Raw genomic sequence first — 20,087 nt, forward strand, 5'->3', positions numbered from 1 at the left:
TTTAGTAGTATAGTCTTGTTGGAGTGTGGGAAGGTTTATTTAATAAAAATAAGTAATGAGGGAATGGCTATTTTAAAATTTCCCCTTGTATATCTTAGTGTGCAGCCTGATAAGTGTTTTCAACTAGTGTAGTCTATTTAGATCTCTGTCTTACATTCCATCTTAATAATGTTACCAACTGCTAACCTATGGAGCCTTTTTTCTTTTTTCTCTTTTATAGTTTCTTTGTCTTAGTCCCCATCACAATCTTCATTTTGCTTAACTTTTAAGACTGAAAAAATGTCTAGAAAAACACTTATTTAAATATTTTGACATTTTTCTTGATGCTCATATATGTTTGTATTGCACCTTTTAGTTTAAGCCCCCTTTTCTCCCTGATGAATAGGAATGCTGTTACGCTGGCAGTTGTCTTATATCTATATAAAAGGTAACAACACAAAACGTGCATATACACACCGACTCACCCCTCTATATTGCTTATTGGTATTTATTGGTATTTTTTTCTATTACACATACACAAACACACACACACACACACAAAGAGTACTGTGCAAAAGTCTCATGCCACCATTAGATTTGTTGTTGTAGCAATGGTATAATGAACATATATAATTATGTCTCAGTCTCCTTTACAATACAATACAATCAGAAAATATAGGAAATTTGTATGCAGTTTTCAAAAACAGGAAAAAGGCAGAAAAAAAGACTAAAGTGGCAAGTATGTATTGTGACCTCCCCTTACACTTGAGCAACAACAGCAGACACCTGGCTCTGTCATTGCTAACACTTATATGGGCCCTACTATTTCATGCCAAACTGACTCCATAATACTCTTCCACTGATCCTCAGTCCAGTCTTTTTGAGTTTTAGCATATCTTAGCCTTTTTACCCTGTTTCCCTTCAGCAAAAGTGGTTTCTTGGTTGCTACCCTTCTGCAAAGACCATTTCTGCTTCACACAGTAGAAGGGTCAACATGGCATCCCAATAAAGCTGTCAGATGCTGAGCAGGTCTTTGCTGGACTTCCTCTGGTCTCTCAAAAAAGAAACTGAGGAACTTCTCATCAGAATTTGAAAGTTTCCTTGGCCTTTCAGTTCTTTTCTTTTTGTCCTTGACCTCTCCTGATTCTTCAGATTTCTTTATAACAGTATGAATACCACATCCTGAATATCCAGCTTATTTGTTATTTTCCCTTTGGGAGTGGCCTTGCTGAGGCAAAAGTATGATTTTATGTCTGTCAAATTCTGTGGCCTTTGGCATTTTGATTGGAATGATGTGATTGGAAGTTGATTTTACTAGCAAGCTTCCAATGAATTACTATCATACAACATGTGATTATACTGTATGTAATGCTCAAGAATATCTTGCACAGACTAGTCTAATAGACCTTTTTGCATAGCAGTCATTTTGGCATGAAATAGTAGGGCACATACAGGTGTTAGCAATGAGAGTACTTAGGGTTCCATTCCATTTAGATTTATGGGAGATAGGTGTATGCTATTGCTCTACTGTAAAGGGAAGTCACACTACATATTTACCACTTTAGTCTTTAGAAGCTGTTTTTTCTGCTTTTTTTAAAAAAAAACCTACATACAAATTTCCTGGATTTTCTGGTTATATTTTAATAAGGAGATTGAAACATTAATATATATGTTCATTATACCATTACTGCAACAACAAATCTAATGTTGGTCTAAGACTTTTGCACAGTACTCACTCTCTCCCTCTCCTCTCTCTCTCTCTCTCTCTCTCTCTCTCTCTCTCTCTCTCTCTGTGTGTGTGTGTGTGTGTGTGTGTGTGTGTGTGTGTGTGTGTGTATAATGTATATACACAAACATACACAAATATACCTTCTGTTATAGATGCCAGTGATATACAATATCACAATTTTTCAGTCCTGTTATATCATTATTTTGTCTTTTATCCCGCACCTCATTATGAAATGCAGATCTGGATAGATATGTATAAGGGGTTGAGTTTGCTTTTTTTTTTGCAGATGTTTCATTGCCCTAACTAGGTAACATCAGTGCTATGTATAAATATTTGTAAAGATTATGAATGTATTATGGAGTAGTCCTCCCATTTGTTGGCTAGTAGCTAGTATGTTGTTGTTTTTAAGCAAGATTAACTTGAAAGATTGATGTGACAAAGTGCTGAATATCAAGTTCTGTAGAGTTGTGCAGTGATCTTCATTCAAAACATAAAATGTGATTTGCAATGTGCATAACCCTGATATAGCATCTAGGGTGATCAGCTTTTTTCTGGGCTTGGCTGACTGCCCTCCACTGCTAATGCACAGGCCTGGGAAAATATACATTTGGTTTTAAAATGTTCTGATAATATTCCAGATCTTTTTGCAACCCTAAAGTTCAGCACAATGGAAACCCCTGACTGTTTGGTTATCACACATTTGTAGCTCTGGGATATAGTCATACTTTTTCAGAATAGATTAGTAGCTAATTTTCTCTCAGATAACCTTGGTCCCTCAAAGGAAATAATAGCTTTGCTTGATTTTTACGTAGTCAATGTATAATTTACCTTAATTTAAAAGTTGTTTTATATATATTTGCAACTGAAGATGCTTTATTTAAAGGTTGGGTAAATGTAGGTGGTTGAAACTATGTAATCTTAAGAGAAGTTAAAAGCTTTACTGTAATACAGGGGTCCCCAAACTTGGCAGCTTTAAGACTTGTGGACTTCAACTCCCAGAATTCTTCAGCCAGCATAGCTGAAGTCCACAAGTCTTAAAGCTGCCAAGTTTGAAGACCTCTGCTGTAATATGTTGCTTCTATGTTTTAACCCTAGTTTTTGGGGAGGGTGTTGGGTGGGTTAAAAAAAAAATCCATCTATTTCCTATAAATAATTATTGAATTATATTATTGTTACAGAATGAAAAAATATTCAAACTATTCTATTTTCTTGAAGCAAATATTTTTATCGATTTGTTACAAACTTAGTAACTAATGATGTGCCACAATTAAGTTACATTGGATTCACACATTGAAGTAATTTATAAGGTAATTTGTTATCTTATAAAGAAGGAACCCAGTTCATTACTTATGGTTATAATTATTGACTTACAGCTTTATATGAGTTAAATCATTTATTTATTTATTTATTTATTTATTTATTTATTTATTTATTTATTTATTTATTTATTGGTTTAATTTATATGCCGCCCTTTTCCAGAGACTCAGGGCGGCTTACAATGCGTTAAGCAATAGCCTTCATACTTTTGTATATACCTGCTTAGTAGAGCTTTCGCCCCCCCCCCAAGTGATGTTCTTTTTTATACAAAGTCAGCTTATTGCACCCACAAATCGGGTCCTCATTTTACCTACCTCGAAAGGATGGAAGGCTGAGTCAATCTTGAGCCTGGTGAGATTTGAACTTGCAGTAATTGCAGGCAGCTGGTGTTACTTAACAGTGCTTTAGTCTGCTGCACCACCAAGGCTTCAATTATGGTTTATTTAAAATGTAGTTAATGAAATGTTAAATAATGGCTACAGTACTGATATGCAAAGAGAAGATACTGTGGATTGGGATGAGGAAGAGAATCAATCAGGTTGCGTTTAATTGGGAGGAAGCCCATTTAAATGAAAAATCATTTTTGATAAACATATACGGTATAGAATATCACAATTAGAGATGCAATTTTGCATAATTTTCTTAAAATAAATTCTGCTTTCTTCAGTATAAGTTATATATCTTTAAGATTGCTTTGTAAATTTAATTTTTGGAATACCATATTAAAAATACATATTTTTAAAACTTTTGAAATAAGATGATCTATGAAAAGAAGGCAAAGATATAATACCCTTAATAATTATAGGAAAGAGTAAATATAAAAAGACTTTTCTACAGGTATAAGGATTGCTCTGCCAGTTACATTTGCGTTTTCTGCTTAGTAACAGGATAAAAACCCTCTCTTAAGAGGATAGTTTCTTTTGAATAAGTTACATTTGCAAGAATACAAAGCTGTCATTTACACATAGAAGGAAAAAAACCTCTAATATTTTTCTCTTTAATTTAAAAAAGTAAATATAGCTTGATTTAACAGAATAACAAAATTAGAAGGGACCTTGGAAATCTTCTAGTCCAAATTCCTGCACAAGCAGGAAACTGTATCAGACAAATGGTTGTCCAATCTTATCTTAAAAACCTCCTGTGTTGGACCACCCATAGCTTCAGGAGGCAAGCTGTTCCACTGATTAACTATTCTAACTGTCAGGAATTTTCTCCTTGATTCTAAATTGGTTCCCTCTTTGATTAGTTTCCATCCATTGCTTCTTGTTCTGCCTTCAGGTGCTTTGGAGAATAAGTTGACCCCCCTCCTCTTTGTGACAGCCCCTTAGATATTGGAAGACTTCTAGCATGTCACTTCTAATCCTTCTTTTCATTAAACTAGACATACCCAATTCCTGAAATTGTTCTTCATATGCTTTAGCCTCCAGCACCTAATCATTTTTGTTGTTCTTTTCTGTACTCTTTCCAGAGTCTCAACATTTTTTTAACATTTTTTTTTTACATGTTAATGCAGCCTAGGACTGCATTGGCTTTTTTGGCAGCTGCAGCAGACATTGCTAGCTCATATTTAAGTGATTGTCCACTAGATCCAAGATCGCTATTAGTATTGAGCCAGGTATCACCTATTCTATACCTGCGCATTTGGTTTTTCTTGCCTAAATGTAGAACATTACTTTTTTACCACTGAATTTCACTTTGTTAGATAGGGCCCAATGTTCACATCTGTCAAGAGCCTTCTATATCTTAAGCCTATCTTCTGTAGTATTGGCTATTCCTGCCAGCTTTGATGAGTTCCATCTATCCCCCCATCTATCCCCTCATCTAAATCATTGATGAAGATATTGAATAATACTGGGTCTAAGGCAGAGCCTTGAGATAACCCAATGCATGCTTCCATTCATCTAGTGAATATGCTTTACTGCTCTATATGATTGCAAGAAAAAAGTCTATAGTATTGTGTTGTCCAAACTGGTATATTCTGCAGACGTGTATTTGGAACTGATAGTAAAATCGTTGATATGTACTGTGATTCTAGAATATGGGCAGGCTAATATGAATAAAAATGCTTCTTCAGCCATTACATTTCAAACTATTTGAAACTTTAAACCTAAAACCAGCACATCTTCCCATCCCATTCATGTTGGAGGCACCATTTTGGTGCTTCCGGGTTAAAATGATTAGCTGCTGACATCACTGTTGCCTGGGGGATGCTCGTGGGGGCTCCTTTCATGTCCCTGTCAGGGAGCTAGAGTAAATGACAGGAGCTCACACTGCCACACAGCAGCATTTGGGGCTCAAATGTGGGCTGGCTAACCACTAACCCAGCATCCTAACCATATCAGCCACCTTGCTTTTTAAACCAGCACATGAAATACAGAAACATGTTGGAAACCAAATACAGCTGGTATAATATAATGTTGGCATGATATAACAACTATGGTCTCAGCAGTATACAAGCAACATATTCTTCACCACCTAAAACTTCTAAACCATTTTCTAGAAAATTTCAAATATATTGTATCATTATAATCCTTTTCAACATTGTTGATGCATAGATAGCTAGAACAAAATCTTCCTTTGGATAGGATTACAACTGGTATACTAGTCTAAATTAGTAAGCAGTATTGCTAGCTGCTACCTGAGCTTCCCATTAAAGTGGAATCCAGGACAGCTGCCAAGCTGCACATTTGGTCCTTCAGGGAAACTCTAAGATTAGTTATCAGCCTTCATATACAATAACTGATTTCTTTACCCAGAGTACCTTAGTTTTGTGTAATTAAATTTGAATAACTTATTCTTCCTTCTCCTTTTGAAAACTACTATTGGGCTATAGGTGTTATTTACAGTACAGATAGAGAAGAATATTTTCCAGTTAAAGTTTGATTTAGAAATTATATGTCTGATTGTGGAACTATTTTTATTTTATTTTGTTGTTGTCAGCCACTCAGTCATATCCAACCCTTAGCCACTCAATGAATCAGCACTCTCCATGCCCCTCTGTCCCATACTGCCTTCTTCAGATCTGCCATGTTCATCCCAGTGTCACCCATGTGTCCAGCTAGTGGGTACTAGGGTGGCCCCTTCTTTTTTCTGCTGATCACTCCCAGCATGATTGACTTTTAGAATGAGTCACCTCTCATGACATAACCAAAGTAAAGCAGCCTCTATTTGACGATCTTGGCTTCAAGTAATATTTTTGGGAGGTTTGGCCTAGGACTTCTTTGTTTGTTATTTTGCAGCCTATGGAAGATGTGTAATAGTCGCCTCCAGCACCACATTTCAAAGGCATCCACCTTTCTCCTATCTGCCTTTTTCAAGAGTCCATGTTTCACAGCCATAAGTAGCAATTGGAAAAATGGTTGCATTAACTAATCTGCATTTTATTGTGAGACCGATGTCTTTACTCTTCCAGATGTTATTCATACCAAACATTGCAGTTCTTCCAAGTGCTATACGTCTTCTAATCTCAGCGCTGCAGTCACCACTTTGGTCAATTTTAGAACCCAGGAAGATGAATTCCTTTAGTGTTTCTCATTGTCAATCTACATTCTGGCCTGTGTGTGGTCTAGACTTGTCATTACCTTTGTTTTCTTGATGTTAACATGTTGTCTAAATTCTTCACTGTCCTTGCTTTCCACGAGCAATGTTGTATCATCTGCATATCAGAGGTGGTTGATATTCATATCACCGATTTTAACTTCAGTGGTAATTCCTCCAAATGTGCATTTCTCATAACTATATCAGTCATGTTGAATAGTACAAATTTTATAATATATATTTTATTTAATTCTTATTTATTAGTTTTATATTCTACCCTTCCTTAAGGAGCTCAGGGCACTGTACAAAGCATTTCCTCCTTCCTTCTGTGACTGAAGGTGGACTCCCCATTGCCAGTCCAGCACTGTGCTTACTGCATTATATTGCCCTTGAATTTTTGTAATTGTTCTAAATATAGTTGTGCTTTTAATTAAATTTTAAATCACTATTTTCATTTTTTATTTTTTGTTAGAAAAATTGACTTTTTTTTGAAATAGGTAGAAGAAAAATATAAAATAAATGTGTACATATCTGTTGTTTTCGCCTATTGAGAATATACTTCATTGCAGAATTCTAGTTCTGCAATGTTGCGAGACAACATTTCTTTGAAAGCAAAAAAAGATGGTTCAGCAAAATTTATGAGGTTTCAGGTATGAAAGATGTATTGAGTGCTATCATATTTAATTTTATATCATCAACAGTAAAGCTTAATTAACTGGTAGGTAGTTTATTTTTAGTATAGTAAGAAAAGACATTTTTAAAATTTAGTTTCCTCTCTCTCTCAGGGTTGAACATATAAATCTAGGCACTGGCTGTATCTTTGTGTATTACATAGATACGGAAATTGCCAAAATGAAATAGCCCAAGGCTTCTTTACATGTTAAGGACTTGTTTGGTGCCTTTTATGAATTATTCTGCATAAAACTAAGTATTTTAATAGTTGGATTTTAATACATAGATTGGAAGTGTAATTTCATGAATAAATTAGGGTGAACTAATTAATATGAACAGGATTGATATCTGAAAGGGTAAGAAATCCTCATATGGCCTTAGCTTTAGAATATAACAGTTTTCACTCAAAACTATAGATGTAATAAATATAGCGTTAATACTTTTCTGGATTTGTTGCAACATTTGTGGCACCTTAAAAATTGACATAAGATCTGGCTGATTGTATCTAATTCATTAAATTAAGCTGATACATAAGGTTCCTTTTAACATTGTTTCAGCTAAGAATCTGAGTCCTGTATGGAAAACCTTTAAGAGGGGTTCCAGCACTACATTTAGCATTCTTGTCCCACAATAAATATGCTGTTATGCAGCATGAATATGATTGCATTTGCTACAGTGGAATATGCTGCAATGCTATATAACAATAAAAATCCTTACCGTACAAATATACACTAGGAAGTGAGCCTTACTGAATACAGTCACATTTATTTCCTAATAAGTATATATAAGATTCAGCAGTAAACTTGTTTTACTTTTCCTGATTATTGTTATGCTTAGAGTGGAAATCTATTTTGCTCTTTTGCAGCTTCCCTTTACTGTACTGGGAATGTTCCTTATGCTGATATGGTAACTTCAGAGTGGCAATCATCACAGGTGAACAAAGGTAAAAATAATTCCTTATTAAAGAATATAATTTACAGTTTTTACATTTCAGTTTTGATCTTATGTGTATTTGCATATTGCAGATTAGATAGTTATTTTGAGTAGTCAAAGCAATGCATGCAGAGATTCACCTTGTAAGAAGCCTGAGATACTAGCACTGGATATATATATTTAAAGTTTAATTGTGAAATACATTCATAGGTCAGTGGATGTATATTATTCTTTTCAGTCTCAGTGCAGTAGAATATGAGTTTAACTCTTGAATTTTTACTAGTATGTTATCACTACTCACTTTTGATGCTTCATCTCTATTGGTTGTATCTTATTTCTTATTTCTATATGACGATGTTTAAAAATAATAATTAAAGAGTGGGATGAGATTTGTTAAAGGTCATGAGCTTGATACCGGTAGTATTTTGTAGAAGACTAAATTAGCCTATGAAATTATTCCAGACAATAATTTTATAAATATTGTGTGGAAATACTATGCTGCAAGAAAAAATTAATATTTCAAGGATTGTTATAGGTCAGTGATGACGAACCTATAGCACGCGTGCCACAGGTGGCACACGTAGCCATATCAGTTGCTCTTGATCGTAGCCATATCACATGCGCGCCCCGACCAGCTGATTTTCAGGCGTTCTGGGCCCACCAGAAGTAGGGAAACAAGCTGTTTCCTGCCTCTGGAGCGCCTGGGGGTGGGGTGGAGAAGGCCCGTTTTTCCTTTCTCACCTGGCTCCAGATCCTCTCTAGGCATCTGGGGAAGGCAAAAACAGCCTTCCCACCCCCCTTTGAGGCCCTCCGGAGGCCTGAAACGGCCCATTTTCCAACTCCTGGATGGACAGGAAGTGACATTTTTTGCTGTTCCCAGCCTCCAGAGCCTCTCTAGAAGTCTCAAAAACATCACTTCCTGTCCAACCGAGAGTTGGGAAATGGGCCGTTTCAGACCTGTGGAGGGCCTCGGAGGGGGTGTGGAAGGCTGTTTTCGCCCTCCCCAGATGCATAGAAAGGATCTGGAGCCAGGTGAGAAAGAAAAATGGGTCTACTGGGCCATCGCGTGCCAGGAGTGGGGGAGGTGGGGGTTGCGCGCACATGCACAGGGAGGGATGCATAGAATTATGGGCACGCACGCGTGTGAGCCTCCCCCGCCCCCCGCCCCCTCCTGGCGCGCAATGGCAAAAAGGTTAGCCATCACTGTTATAGGTTCTTCTTGGAACTTAAGTGTTTGATGCACAAAATCTGCACCATTAGGTTGGCTAAAGTTATAATTTCTAAACAGAAAAATGAAAACATATACTTCCTTGTCTTTATGAAATGAATTATGGTATACTATTTCATTCCTGTTGTGCATTTTTTTTAAAAAAAGAACAGCATAGAATGTTGTAATGGTTTACTATATTGTTAGGTGGATTTATCAGTTAATATAATATGGCCAGTGTAGCACATGACTACACTGCTCAACAAAAGCAAAATCTGGGTAAAAGAAGCAGGTACAGTGTCTCCTAGAATTGTGTGCAGTCTTGTCTTAGTTATGTTGGTCTTACAGGTTTTCTGGCCTGCTAAGAACATTAAGTGCTGGTCAGTATAATTCTGTAGCATATGAAGATTTGTTAGCTTGAAGCAGTTATTGTGAAAATAAATAGGTATCCCACTTAGTGTGGATTTCTGCTGAACAGCTACATGATAGCTTCTTGACACAGATTCAGTTATATTATCTACATTTTTTGTTTGAATTACTACTTTTATATAAGAAATCTCTTCGAAGCTAGAATTAAAAAAAGATTATCTGGGCATCTATTTATTTGTTCTCTTTGCTAGTTATAAGGGAAATCTATGATTTTTTTGCAACTAAATTACTATCACTTAATTGGAAATATAAGTGGATTTGGCTGTGTATTTGAATAGGAGATTACATTAATATATTACTTTTGTTTGAACAGTGTCAGTATTGGATCAAATAATCTTCCTATAATATTTCATGTATGTGTTCTGAATAATTATATATAAGAAGCTTCAATAATTATATTGTGGCATTTGAGAGACTGCTAAAATCTCCTTCTGTCTCCCTGCATACAGAAACTGGTTACCTTTAAAAAAAAATACAAATTATATCAAATCAGTCTCTGCAGTTTTAGAATTAAAATATGCTATTTATAGAGCTAGAGAGTGCTAAAACAACCAATATAATTGTCTGATTGCACAGTTAATAGTGTTTTAAAGGATTGGTTCCATTAGGCTTTTGTTTTTATTTTTGTACAAAAGTATGGTAAATCATTCTTCTCTATGTATTAATCAGAAGAAATAAAAAACTGTAGTGGTGTCCTAGTCCTATTAATACTTTGGAAATTAAACATTCAACTTTCTATAATACTTTTTTGATAACTTATATTTAAGCTCTTGATAATGTTTTGTTTATCATAATGGCACCCCGTTAGTGCCACGTAATAGGGTGAGCTCCCATACTTGTCCCAGCTTCTGCCAACCTAGCAGTTTGAAAGCATGTAAAAAAAAGTAGAAAAATAGGGACCACCTTTGGTGGGAAGGTAACAGTGTTCCGTGTGCCTTTGGCGTTTAGTCATGCCGGCCCCATGACCATGGAGACGTCTTCGAACAGTGCTGGCTCTTTGGCTTTGAAACGGAGATGAGCACCACCCCCTAGAGTCAGGAACAACTAGCACATATGTGCGAGAGGAACTTTTACTTTAATGTTTTGCTTCTAAAATAATTTTCTGGCATTCTATTAATGTCAATGTAATATTAGCAGTAGTGACATACAATATGGTAAGAAACATGAAAGATGATGCATGGAATGTTGTTCCTCTTATAGACTTCAGATTTATGGAATACCGAAAACCAATATAACACTTTAAACTCTGCAAGAACATTTTTCCTACTGTGTAAAGGCAAAACATGCTTGAACTACTTGAAATTACATCTACAATTTGCCCATATCTATTTCTCTAAGCTACTTGAGTGACGTTATTGGCTAAATAAATTTATAGAAGAATGTATGTATCATATCTAACAACAATTTTGTGAATGGCCACTATCGGTACAAGTTAACACTGTCTTTTCAACATTTTATTTTAGTATTAATCTCACTGTTATCCTGCCCATAAAAAAATAGAAAAAAACCAAATTGGATGTGTATTTAAATTCCTATATTGGGGTTATGTACCACACATCTATATTCCCCAAAGCATATATTGCAATCGGTATGTTGGTTTTAAGATTACAATATTGTTTTTTTTTTCCTTCTGAAGTAACAGATTAAGTAATTTGTCTGGAAACCGTATCCACAACTCTTTTCTAAAGGAGGCTGTCATTATGTAGGATCCGTATATGCAGAGAGCAAAATTTTTCAGAGTTTAAGAAATGGGACACTTCTTCCCAACCGTTTTAATGTCAGTTGTTACATTCAAAAGACAGAAAGGAACACATCACTCAGTTTTTTGTTTGCTATCCTAATTCTAACCCTTTATCCCTGAAATATTTTTCAAACTCTTAATTAAACAATCTGGATGCTTTTTTTTTTTTTTTTGTAAAAAAAGTTCTCAGTCATAGACTGAGAGAGCTAGAAAGCATCATTTAGACATTGAATCCAACCCTCTGTTCAGTGCAGGAATCCAAATCAAAGCAGTTGTGACAGATGGCTGTGTACCCTTTGTTCGAATGCATCCAGTGATGAGAAACCTACTTCCTCTCTGCTCATTTGGTGCCGCTATCAAACAGCTCTTTCTTAAAAGGCATTTTTCTTTAATGGTTAACAAGAATATACTATCCCGTAATATAAAACTATTATCCCATGTCTGCACACTAGATCCTAAACAACAAATCTTGGTCTTCTTGTGGTTGAGTTCTTTTCTTAAAGTTTGTTTTCAAATTCAGTTTTCTCTTTTTTCCCCATAATACATGTCTTAGTCATTATGATCCTACATTTTTTTTCTTTGAAACTTTGTATGTATTCCATGGAAGTTTGCAAGTTGCATTCAGGAGCAGTTGCAAAATATTACAAAAACATCCAATATATTGATTTGAATTTTGGGCAGAAAGGATAGAATAAAAATATTACAAATGTTATTCTTTATTCATTCTTAAATACACCAGTATAACTATGCATAGTAATCTGCAACTTTAATTACAATTTTACATTTAGCATACAACCATCATTTTGTTTGCATTTACTGAAATACCAATTTCAGTAAATAATAAGTCCTTTGTACTGGCAACAGAATGTATTGGGATAATTGAGTAAGCAATGGTCATTTTAATTTTCAGACAGACAAACAGTATTAATGCCTATAGAAACATTGTCTTGCAATCTATTTTTTAGTTGGTTGAAAAATCAAATAAAATATTCATTTACTAAACAAATCTATTTAACATTTTATGTAGACAATCCCATAGCAAATGAGTAATGTACACATCTTTAGGTGATGTGTTTCTCCCTTAATACCCAATTTGTATATTACTTACCAATTCAGTAATATTAAATACTGTCTATCTGTCTGTCTGTCTCCTTCCTTCCCTGTCTGTGTGTGTATCAATTGACTGATCTAATTGAAGGTAAACTCTTTCAAGTTATGCTTCTGGTAATTTCATGGACATGCCATTTAGTTTTCTTTGCCTATAATTATAGAATCCCCAAGCTATCCAGATATTAACTAGGACTTTATGGTGCTTAGCTTCTGAAATCATTTAAGGTTGGTATATGCTGCTATCTGCTAATTGCATATATTTTAAACTATGTCTGGGAAAGGACCTGTCACACACTCCCTTTTATTTGTAGTTTTCCTTTGAGACCTTTAATGATGCATATTGAAGAAAGCAGGATGGATGGATTTGTGGTTTTTGTTTTTGTGTACAAATAAGTAATGGTGATAGATTAAAAATGTCTTTATTTAAATTCATAGTATATTTATGTATCACCAGATACTTGTATTTGACAAATTTAGATCTTATTTTTCCTTCAAAAGGTCAAGGCAAGATGCATTGCATTCCCTCTTCCAGTTGTCCTTAAACAAAAAAGGTAGGTTGAGCTAAGACAAAATGACTAGCTAAAAGTCATATAGTAAATTTCTGTCAGAGGTGGACTTAAACCTGGGTCCTCCCAATCTAAGTTCAGTGTCCTTTGTACACTATATTCTTTCTCTCATGGAACTCTTAAGGATAGTTTTCCTTGGTTGCAGTATTATAAGGCTATGTAAATTGTTCACACAGTTATTCACTCATTTTTGTTTATACACTGAAAATGTTGTTTTCATTGTGAGACATGATGGTGCTGATATAGTTGGTGAAGGAGATAAGAAATAATTGCTTTGATAATTCAGTTATTCTTAATAATTTGTAGAAGGGCAAGAAACCTGGTACAGATTTACTGGAGGAAAAGATATGATTTTTAAAAAGAATATGGAGCAAAGCAAGGAATAACTACTACAACGGTGTAAGGCAGACTAAGATACGGTAGATAAAGGTTGTTAGAGTACCATAATGTAGGGATGGATAAAACTCTCCTGGTTTAGTTAGATTGCTGCCTTCCAATTCAAATACCATTAGTGTTAGCATAACAGCCCTCTGTGACTTTATACTGGATATGTGTACTAATAATATCACAAATATTTAATTGGTAGAACTGGGGGAAGTATATGTTTCAGTTTTTAGGCTATCTATAGCCGTGATGGCGAACCTATGGCACGCATGCCACAGGTGGCACGCGGAGCCATATTAGTGGGCACACCAGCTCAGCTCTGGGGCGCATGCGCATGCCGGCCAGCTGATTTTCGGGCCTTCTGGGCCCACCAGAAGTAGGGAAACAGGCTGTTTCCTGCCTCTGGAGGGCCTGGGGGGGGGGAAGGCCCGTTTTTTTTTTCTTACCTGGCTCCAGATCCTCTCTGTGTATCTGGGAACGGCGAAAACAGCCTTTCCCACTCCCTTGGAGGCCCTATGGAGGCTCAAAGGGCCCATTTCCCCACTCCCGGTGGGACAGGAAGTGACATTTTTTCCTGTCCTCAGCCTCCAGAGACTCCTAGAGAGGCTCCTAGAGAGCAAAAAAACGGGCCTACCAGGCCATCATGTGCCAGGAGGGAGGGGGAGGGGGTTGCGCACACATGCGCGTGGGCACGTGCGGGCGCGACCCTCCCCCGCCCCCTCCTCTCCTGGCACACGATGGCAAAAAGGTTAGCCATCACTGATCTATAGAATTCTTTACAAATTCAGACAAGATTTTTAGGTACAAGCAAGAACAATTGTTATTAGTCTGTCAGATCTTTTATTTTCTGAACCACATGACCTTTTTCTCATCCTTCCAAATTAACTTTGTATCATTGAAAAAATCCTGGAAAATTGATAAGACTACTTCTGAATGATCCTCCAGCTGGGAAGCTGATAGTAATGAAAGTAGTGAAAAACAGAAATTAAGGAAAATCATGGACTTAAACTGTTTAAACATGGACTAGATCCTAATTAAAGCCTTATGATCTGTTTCAGCAGGTAGCAGGATCTGGCTGGCTGTGGGCTCATTCCTACAATTTCCTTATCCAGGTTTGGAGATGGTTCACTTATTGGTAGTTCAGGACCTTTCCTCACAGCTTTCTTCTGTGGTAGGCTGAAGCCAAATCAAGAATATAATATTTTCCACTAAAAAACAACAACAGTAAAACATTGTGTGTCATATAGAGAAAACCTCACAAATATCAACATTCTGCAGGGTGCCCTCTACACATACTCATTCCACATTTTCCATTGTGGGTGTCCACAATGAGATCTCATTGCCAGAAGAAAGCTGGCAATGAGATCAGTGGTGAGTTTCAAAAATTTTCACTATCAGTTCAGTGGGCATGGCTAGGTGGGGGGCATGTGACTGAGTGGGCGTGGCCAACTTGACATCACTCATGCCCATGCCCACTCAGTCACATGACTCCCCCCCACCTAGAAACGCCCACAGGAAAGGTAGGAAATTTTTTGGAATTTCCACCTATCTATCCCTGCCCTCCCTTTCCCAGCTGCCCCCGTTTCCCCTCCTTTAGCGGCCCCAGCCCTAGCCCCGCTTCCTCCCCCACCACTGCCTTTTTATTCAGGCCGCTTACCTCCCATGGTGGCTGGTCCACAATCTGAAAGACAAGCTGACCGGAGTTTTCAGTGGCCCCCAGCCAGCCGCTGCTGCTGGAAAGCAGCTGGCAAAGAAGCCTCTTTGAGAGCCGCTTTGCGGCTGTGGCGGCTGGCCAGAGGCACTGAAAAGTACCAGAGGTCGCGGAAAAAGCTGCTGCTGTCGCCACCATTTTCTTCAAGCATGCTCATCCCATTGGACTTGCAAGGCAATGGGATGCGCGTAAGCGAAGAACATGGCTGCAACGAACATGGCGGGTGGGGTGAGCGAGTGGCGACCGGGGGCCCGGTTCGGGGGTATGGCCAGCCAGCCACCACTACCGGTTTGGTGACCTTGGCCAAATTTCCACCAACGGTTTGCACGACCCGGTGCGAACCGACTGAATACCACCTCTGAATGAGATAGAGATTCAACTGTGAAGAATGTATACTACTCATATGCCTTCCCTTTGGTGCTCTGCTTTCACTCAGAAGCTGGCCCCAGGTTGGCTTTGGCCTTTCTCAGTAGTGGGTAGGTAGAGAATACATACAAGTGAAATTAATGACAAGAACAGCAGTGGCAGCAGTTTGGCTTTGGGGCAGACAGGGAGAAGGATGGATAATCACCACTTTGGTGAGTGGAAGTTGCAGTAGCATGGCACGGCATCAGATTGTATTGCCCACTCTTGTACAGTAGCATTGAATTGGATTAGGCTCTCATGCTTTACTTTTCTTAGAAGGCATCAGGTATTGTGGTATACTATGGTACTAAGAGAGTGCTACTTGTAGGATGGGGGAAGGATGCATAGGAGCATATCACTTTAGGAACAGAAAGATTTTGGAAGCAAGATTTCCCACTCCCAGAGGGCCCCATTCTACATCCTGAAGATGTAAAGATAAGAAAACAAAGCTCAATATTGGTTCTTTGTGCTTGGAAAAAGCAGTATGCAACATCATCTCTTGCTGCAAACACTGTTTCTTCCTAGTCTAGTTGAACCAGTTACAAAATAGGAAATTTGCTTTTTTCTATGCAGGGAACAGTTTTTTATTAACTGCTGCAGAATTGTGGCAACAGTATCAAATTTGGGGCAAAGATATAGGAAGTGACGTACAGTAGTTTTTGTCTCAGGAATAGAAAAGCAAATCCATAAGCATGTCTGTATAAGTACCTTATCTGGTCTTGGAAGCTAAAGAAGGTCAAGGTTGGTTAGGATATGGGTGGGAGAATAAAACAACTTGGAAGAAAACAATAGAAAATCACTTATATATTGTTAGATGTAACTGTCCAACTCATCTGAAACAAACTTCATTGATCTACATTATAATGAAAGGAAGCATCCAATGGAATTTTTTGAGGTGGTAAAAAGTCTTACATATTTGGTTCTATAACAAGAAAGATTGAGAGCCCATTGGTTAATTTGCACAGCAGTTTACAAGAAGTATCACTCATGTCTGATGTTTTAAGTGTTGTGGTTCAGATTCAATAGATGTAATGTTGGCCTCTGATTGTCCAATTGTAATAGATATTTTTGAGTAGTGTAACCTGAATAGAGATCAGGTCTTAACAAGTGTAGTTAGATGGGGTCCTTCTCCTTAAGGCAAATAGAACTTTTTCTGTCACTAAGTGATGTAGTTGTAAAGAAGAAATTAATACTCTGACTCAAAAGCAGCAGGAGCTGCACCTAAAATACTTTCTAAAGTACTGCACATCCAGGCAATAGGGGCTTTGGAGATTCTTTTTGTGTTTCTTTCTCTCAGATGCTTTCGAAGATGTTGTCTTTGCTGCTGTGCCTGTGGAATGGATGGATGCTTGTTTCTGCTACCCAGAATGCGTCTACCATCCCTGTGAAACTGTGGGCTTGTTTTCCAAAAGGAGGAGCATCTGAAATAAAGTTGACATGCCACATGCATGGATTATATGCCAACAGTTCCAATCCCGGAGTGTTCCAGAGCTTGTACATATTCCATGCTGCTTCAGACTCAGTCAGCTGCCATTGGAGAGATTTGGCTAATTGTACTGTCAAGGCCAGTGGAGAAATTGGACATTTTTGTTATGATATGCAAATGGACAGTTCAACTTTTCATATACCTGTCTCATGCCGACCTTTGCCAACACATTTGGAGTCCCACAGAACTGGAAAGAGCGTAACCCAGGACAATTCATGTGACATTGCCCTAATTTCTGCTGCTTTATGGAAATTTGGTGCACCGTTGCATCTGAGAACTATTGTTGGATCTCAGAATGATAAATTTCTTAAAAATCATTTGCAGCTATCCTTAATTTCACCTTCTGGGAAAAAAAACACCCAAACAATTGTTAATTGGGAATCACATGACTGGGAATTAAATGGAAGAGACTTAATTAGACAGGGACCCCCAGATTGGGTAGTTCCAATTAAAGGAACACATTGTGATCAAAGAGCATCCTCTGTTAAGTTTAAATTCTATGGTCATATTTCCATAACAGAAAAAAATAGTGAACAAGGGTTGTATCAGTTAGAACTAGGCTTTCAAAACAAAACAGTTCTTCAATTTAACCCACTGATCACAGATCTTCTTTCGCTGCGCCATATGAGAAATCCAGTTATTGGATCTCATGTATTAAAATTAGATCAGCCTGAGCAAATTGTTAAGAACCCACAGACCTCTCTGAAGGAAGTACAGATTAATTTTGAAGGTTTGAATGTGTCACAGAAAGTGCCCCAGTGTTCTCCCTTTCTTGATATTAGCCACAGAGGTTGGATAGAATGGGTTAAAATGTGGGAAGGAGTACACCATGGAGAAAGAATAAAAAGGGAATTATTAGATTGGCTGGGTCCCCTGGGGGCGGGAGTTTCTTTTATAGATGCAGCCAACATAGAAGTATTAGCTAATAAACTTTCATATTCCACAAAACAAATAGGAAAACTTACTGCCCCATTAACCAAATCTTTCTCACAACTCACAAAACAACCACAAGCTATCAGTAAAGTGCTTCCAGTCTGGGAAACAATTTTAGAAAATGATAACATACTGATAGTCTCTGAGATTCAGTCTCTCCAAAATAATGTTTCATTGGCTTTAGCATGTGGACAAGCCCAGGTAATCACCCAAAATGTAATCATGGATATGATTCGAGAAGCTAAGGCAGGAAAAATTCCCATGGAGGTAAGCAATTTAATTCGACCAGAACTCACACCAGGTGAAATTGCTTTAGAAGCTTGGTGGAGACTGCTAAATGCATCATATGACTCTACTCAAAACATATTGCGGTTATTCTTAATAACTGTGGAGGCCGCTCAGATAATTCCTATCTATCCAATAGTGCCCCTGGGATTCCAGATTGACAGAGACTTGGTCATGTATTCCAGAGACTCTAATAAATGGGCACACTTGAGGGATGGTGAGTGGCAAAGCGTTAATGTGCAGGGCTGTGTTAAAAAAGAGAATTTAGGCTTTGTATGTGATGATAACAGTTTAGAAGAGCACCATGAATGCTTTTCTCCTCAATTTATAAATAACTCTCATTGTTCTTTTGATGTAGTCCAAGAAGAAATGTCTACTGTTGTATATACTGGCAAGGGCTGTATTTGTGTTAGAACTCCATGCGAATTTATAATCATTAATAGTGTCATCATTCAACCTATGCTGCCATATATCAATCGTTGCTTTTGCAATATTAGCGTGATTGTAGGATGTGATTTCCAATTTCGTGTACCTGTTTGGACTGTGCAACATATGAAAGCCTATCCCTCTTTATATAAAGAAATATTTCCTATTTCACTTGGCCTTGGCCTTTCTACTCTTAAAAATCTGCTTTCTCACCCCTCTCTTAAGCAAGAATTACTGAAACTCAGAGATATGGGTGAAAATGCTGCTCTTGAAATTCACCACAACAATCAGGAAATTGCCCAGATTGTAGCAAAGGTTACATCAGCTGGAGACCATGCCTGGTGGGAAGTGCTCCTGGGATGGTCACCAAGTGCAAATGGAGTACTAAATATTGCTCTACACCCTATTGTGATGATTTTAATCTTTCAAGTAGTACTGGTGATTTGCTTATTGGCATTGGTCGGATGGATGAAATGGCAAGCAAGTAGATTACATTATCTACAGAAGCAGATAGTTTCCACCAAAACAAAGATGTGATGGAAATACTTGCCAGCCCACCTGCCATGGAAAGGGAGACATTGCTGTGTCATGTTCTTTTGAAGGCCATATTTATGTTCTTAGTTCTAGTTTGTTTCTACTTACTAAATGTTCAATTGTTAAATGTTTACCACTTTTAGAAAAGAATATTTGTTTGTAAGGGTTGTGTGATAGCTTGTTGTTGTTGAGGAAAAGTGAATGTCTTAGTGCCCAAATCTCTTGGGTACACAAAAAATCAAAAACTCCTTGTGTCCCAATGCAGTCAGGATTGCTATTTACAGCTTTAGAGTTGATAAAATCATATATGTTTCAGTTACTGTTCTATTGGTAAATACCCCAATTCAATATTTAGTGCTCTTCTTTTCTGGAAATAGCTTGGGCATTTTCACTTTTCTATTTGTCATGGAAAACCTTGATATCCTTCTTGGTAGAGAGATGGTTCTGCTGGTTGAAAGCACCAAAACCCAGTATTCCATTTCTTTCTACTTCAGATGATGCTTTAACACAATCTGAAAAAAATTGACTTAATCCTACCATTGAAGAGTCTTCTTATGCATATGTTAACTCTCAATAGACCCTGCACTCATTCTGTTTTAATATCTTCCTTACGTCAGAAATATTTTGGTTGTGATTTTATCTATTACTGCTTTTAATAAAAATGTTATTTTGTTCCAGTGTCTACTTTGTTTTAATTCATGAG

At 37.3% G+C, this 20,087-nt stretch overlaps 2 protein-coding genes across 3 annotated transcripts in view; both read left to right on the forward strand.

Annotated features, from left to right (window-relative positions):
- The window catches only part of PPARD (peroxisome proliferator activated receptor delta), a 51,409-nt gene that overhangs the window by 4,763 nt on the left and 26,559 nt on the right, over window positions 1-20,087 (forward strand). The window contains exon 2 of one of the 2 annotated variants that reach the window (XM_070941507.1): window positions 8,100-8,177. The gene's annotated coding sequence lies outside the window, so the exon portion shown is untranslated. Of the gene's footprint in view, window positions 1-8,099; window positions 8,178-13,173; window positions 13,206-20,087 lie in introns of those variants that run through there. The other variant, XM_070941508.1, reaches the window with a different exon arrangement.
- On the forward strand, window positions 17,001-19,989 carry LOC139314173 (uncharacterized). The gene has a single exon (XM_070939724.1). The coding sequence runs from the start codon at window positions 17,018-17,020 to the stop codon at window positions 19,385-19,387; it is 2,370 nt and encodes a 789-aa protein (XP_070795825.1). The 5' UTR covers window positions 17,001-17,017; the 3' UTR covers window positions 19,388-19,989.

Source organism: Pituophis catenifer, unplaced genomic scaffold, assembly GCF_029215685.1.
Source record: "Pituophis catenifer annectens isolate HBS135680 unplaced genomic scaffold, rPitCat1.0.hap2 SCAF_3, whole genome shotgun sequence".
NCBI classification, from domain to species: domain Eukaryota; kingdom Metazoa; phylum Chordata; class Lepidosauria; order Squamata; family Colubridae; genus Pituophis; species Pituophis catenifer.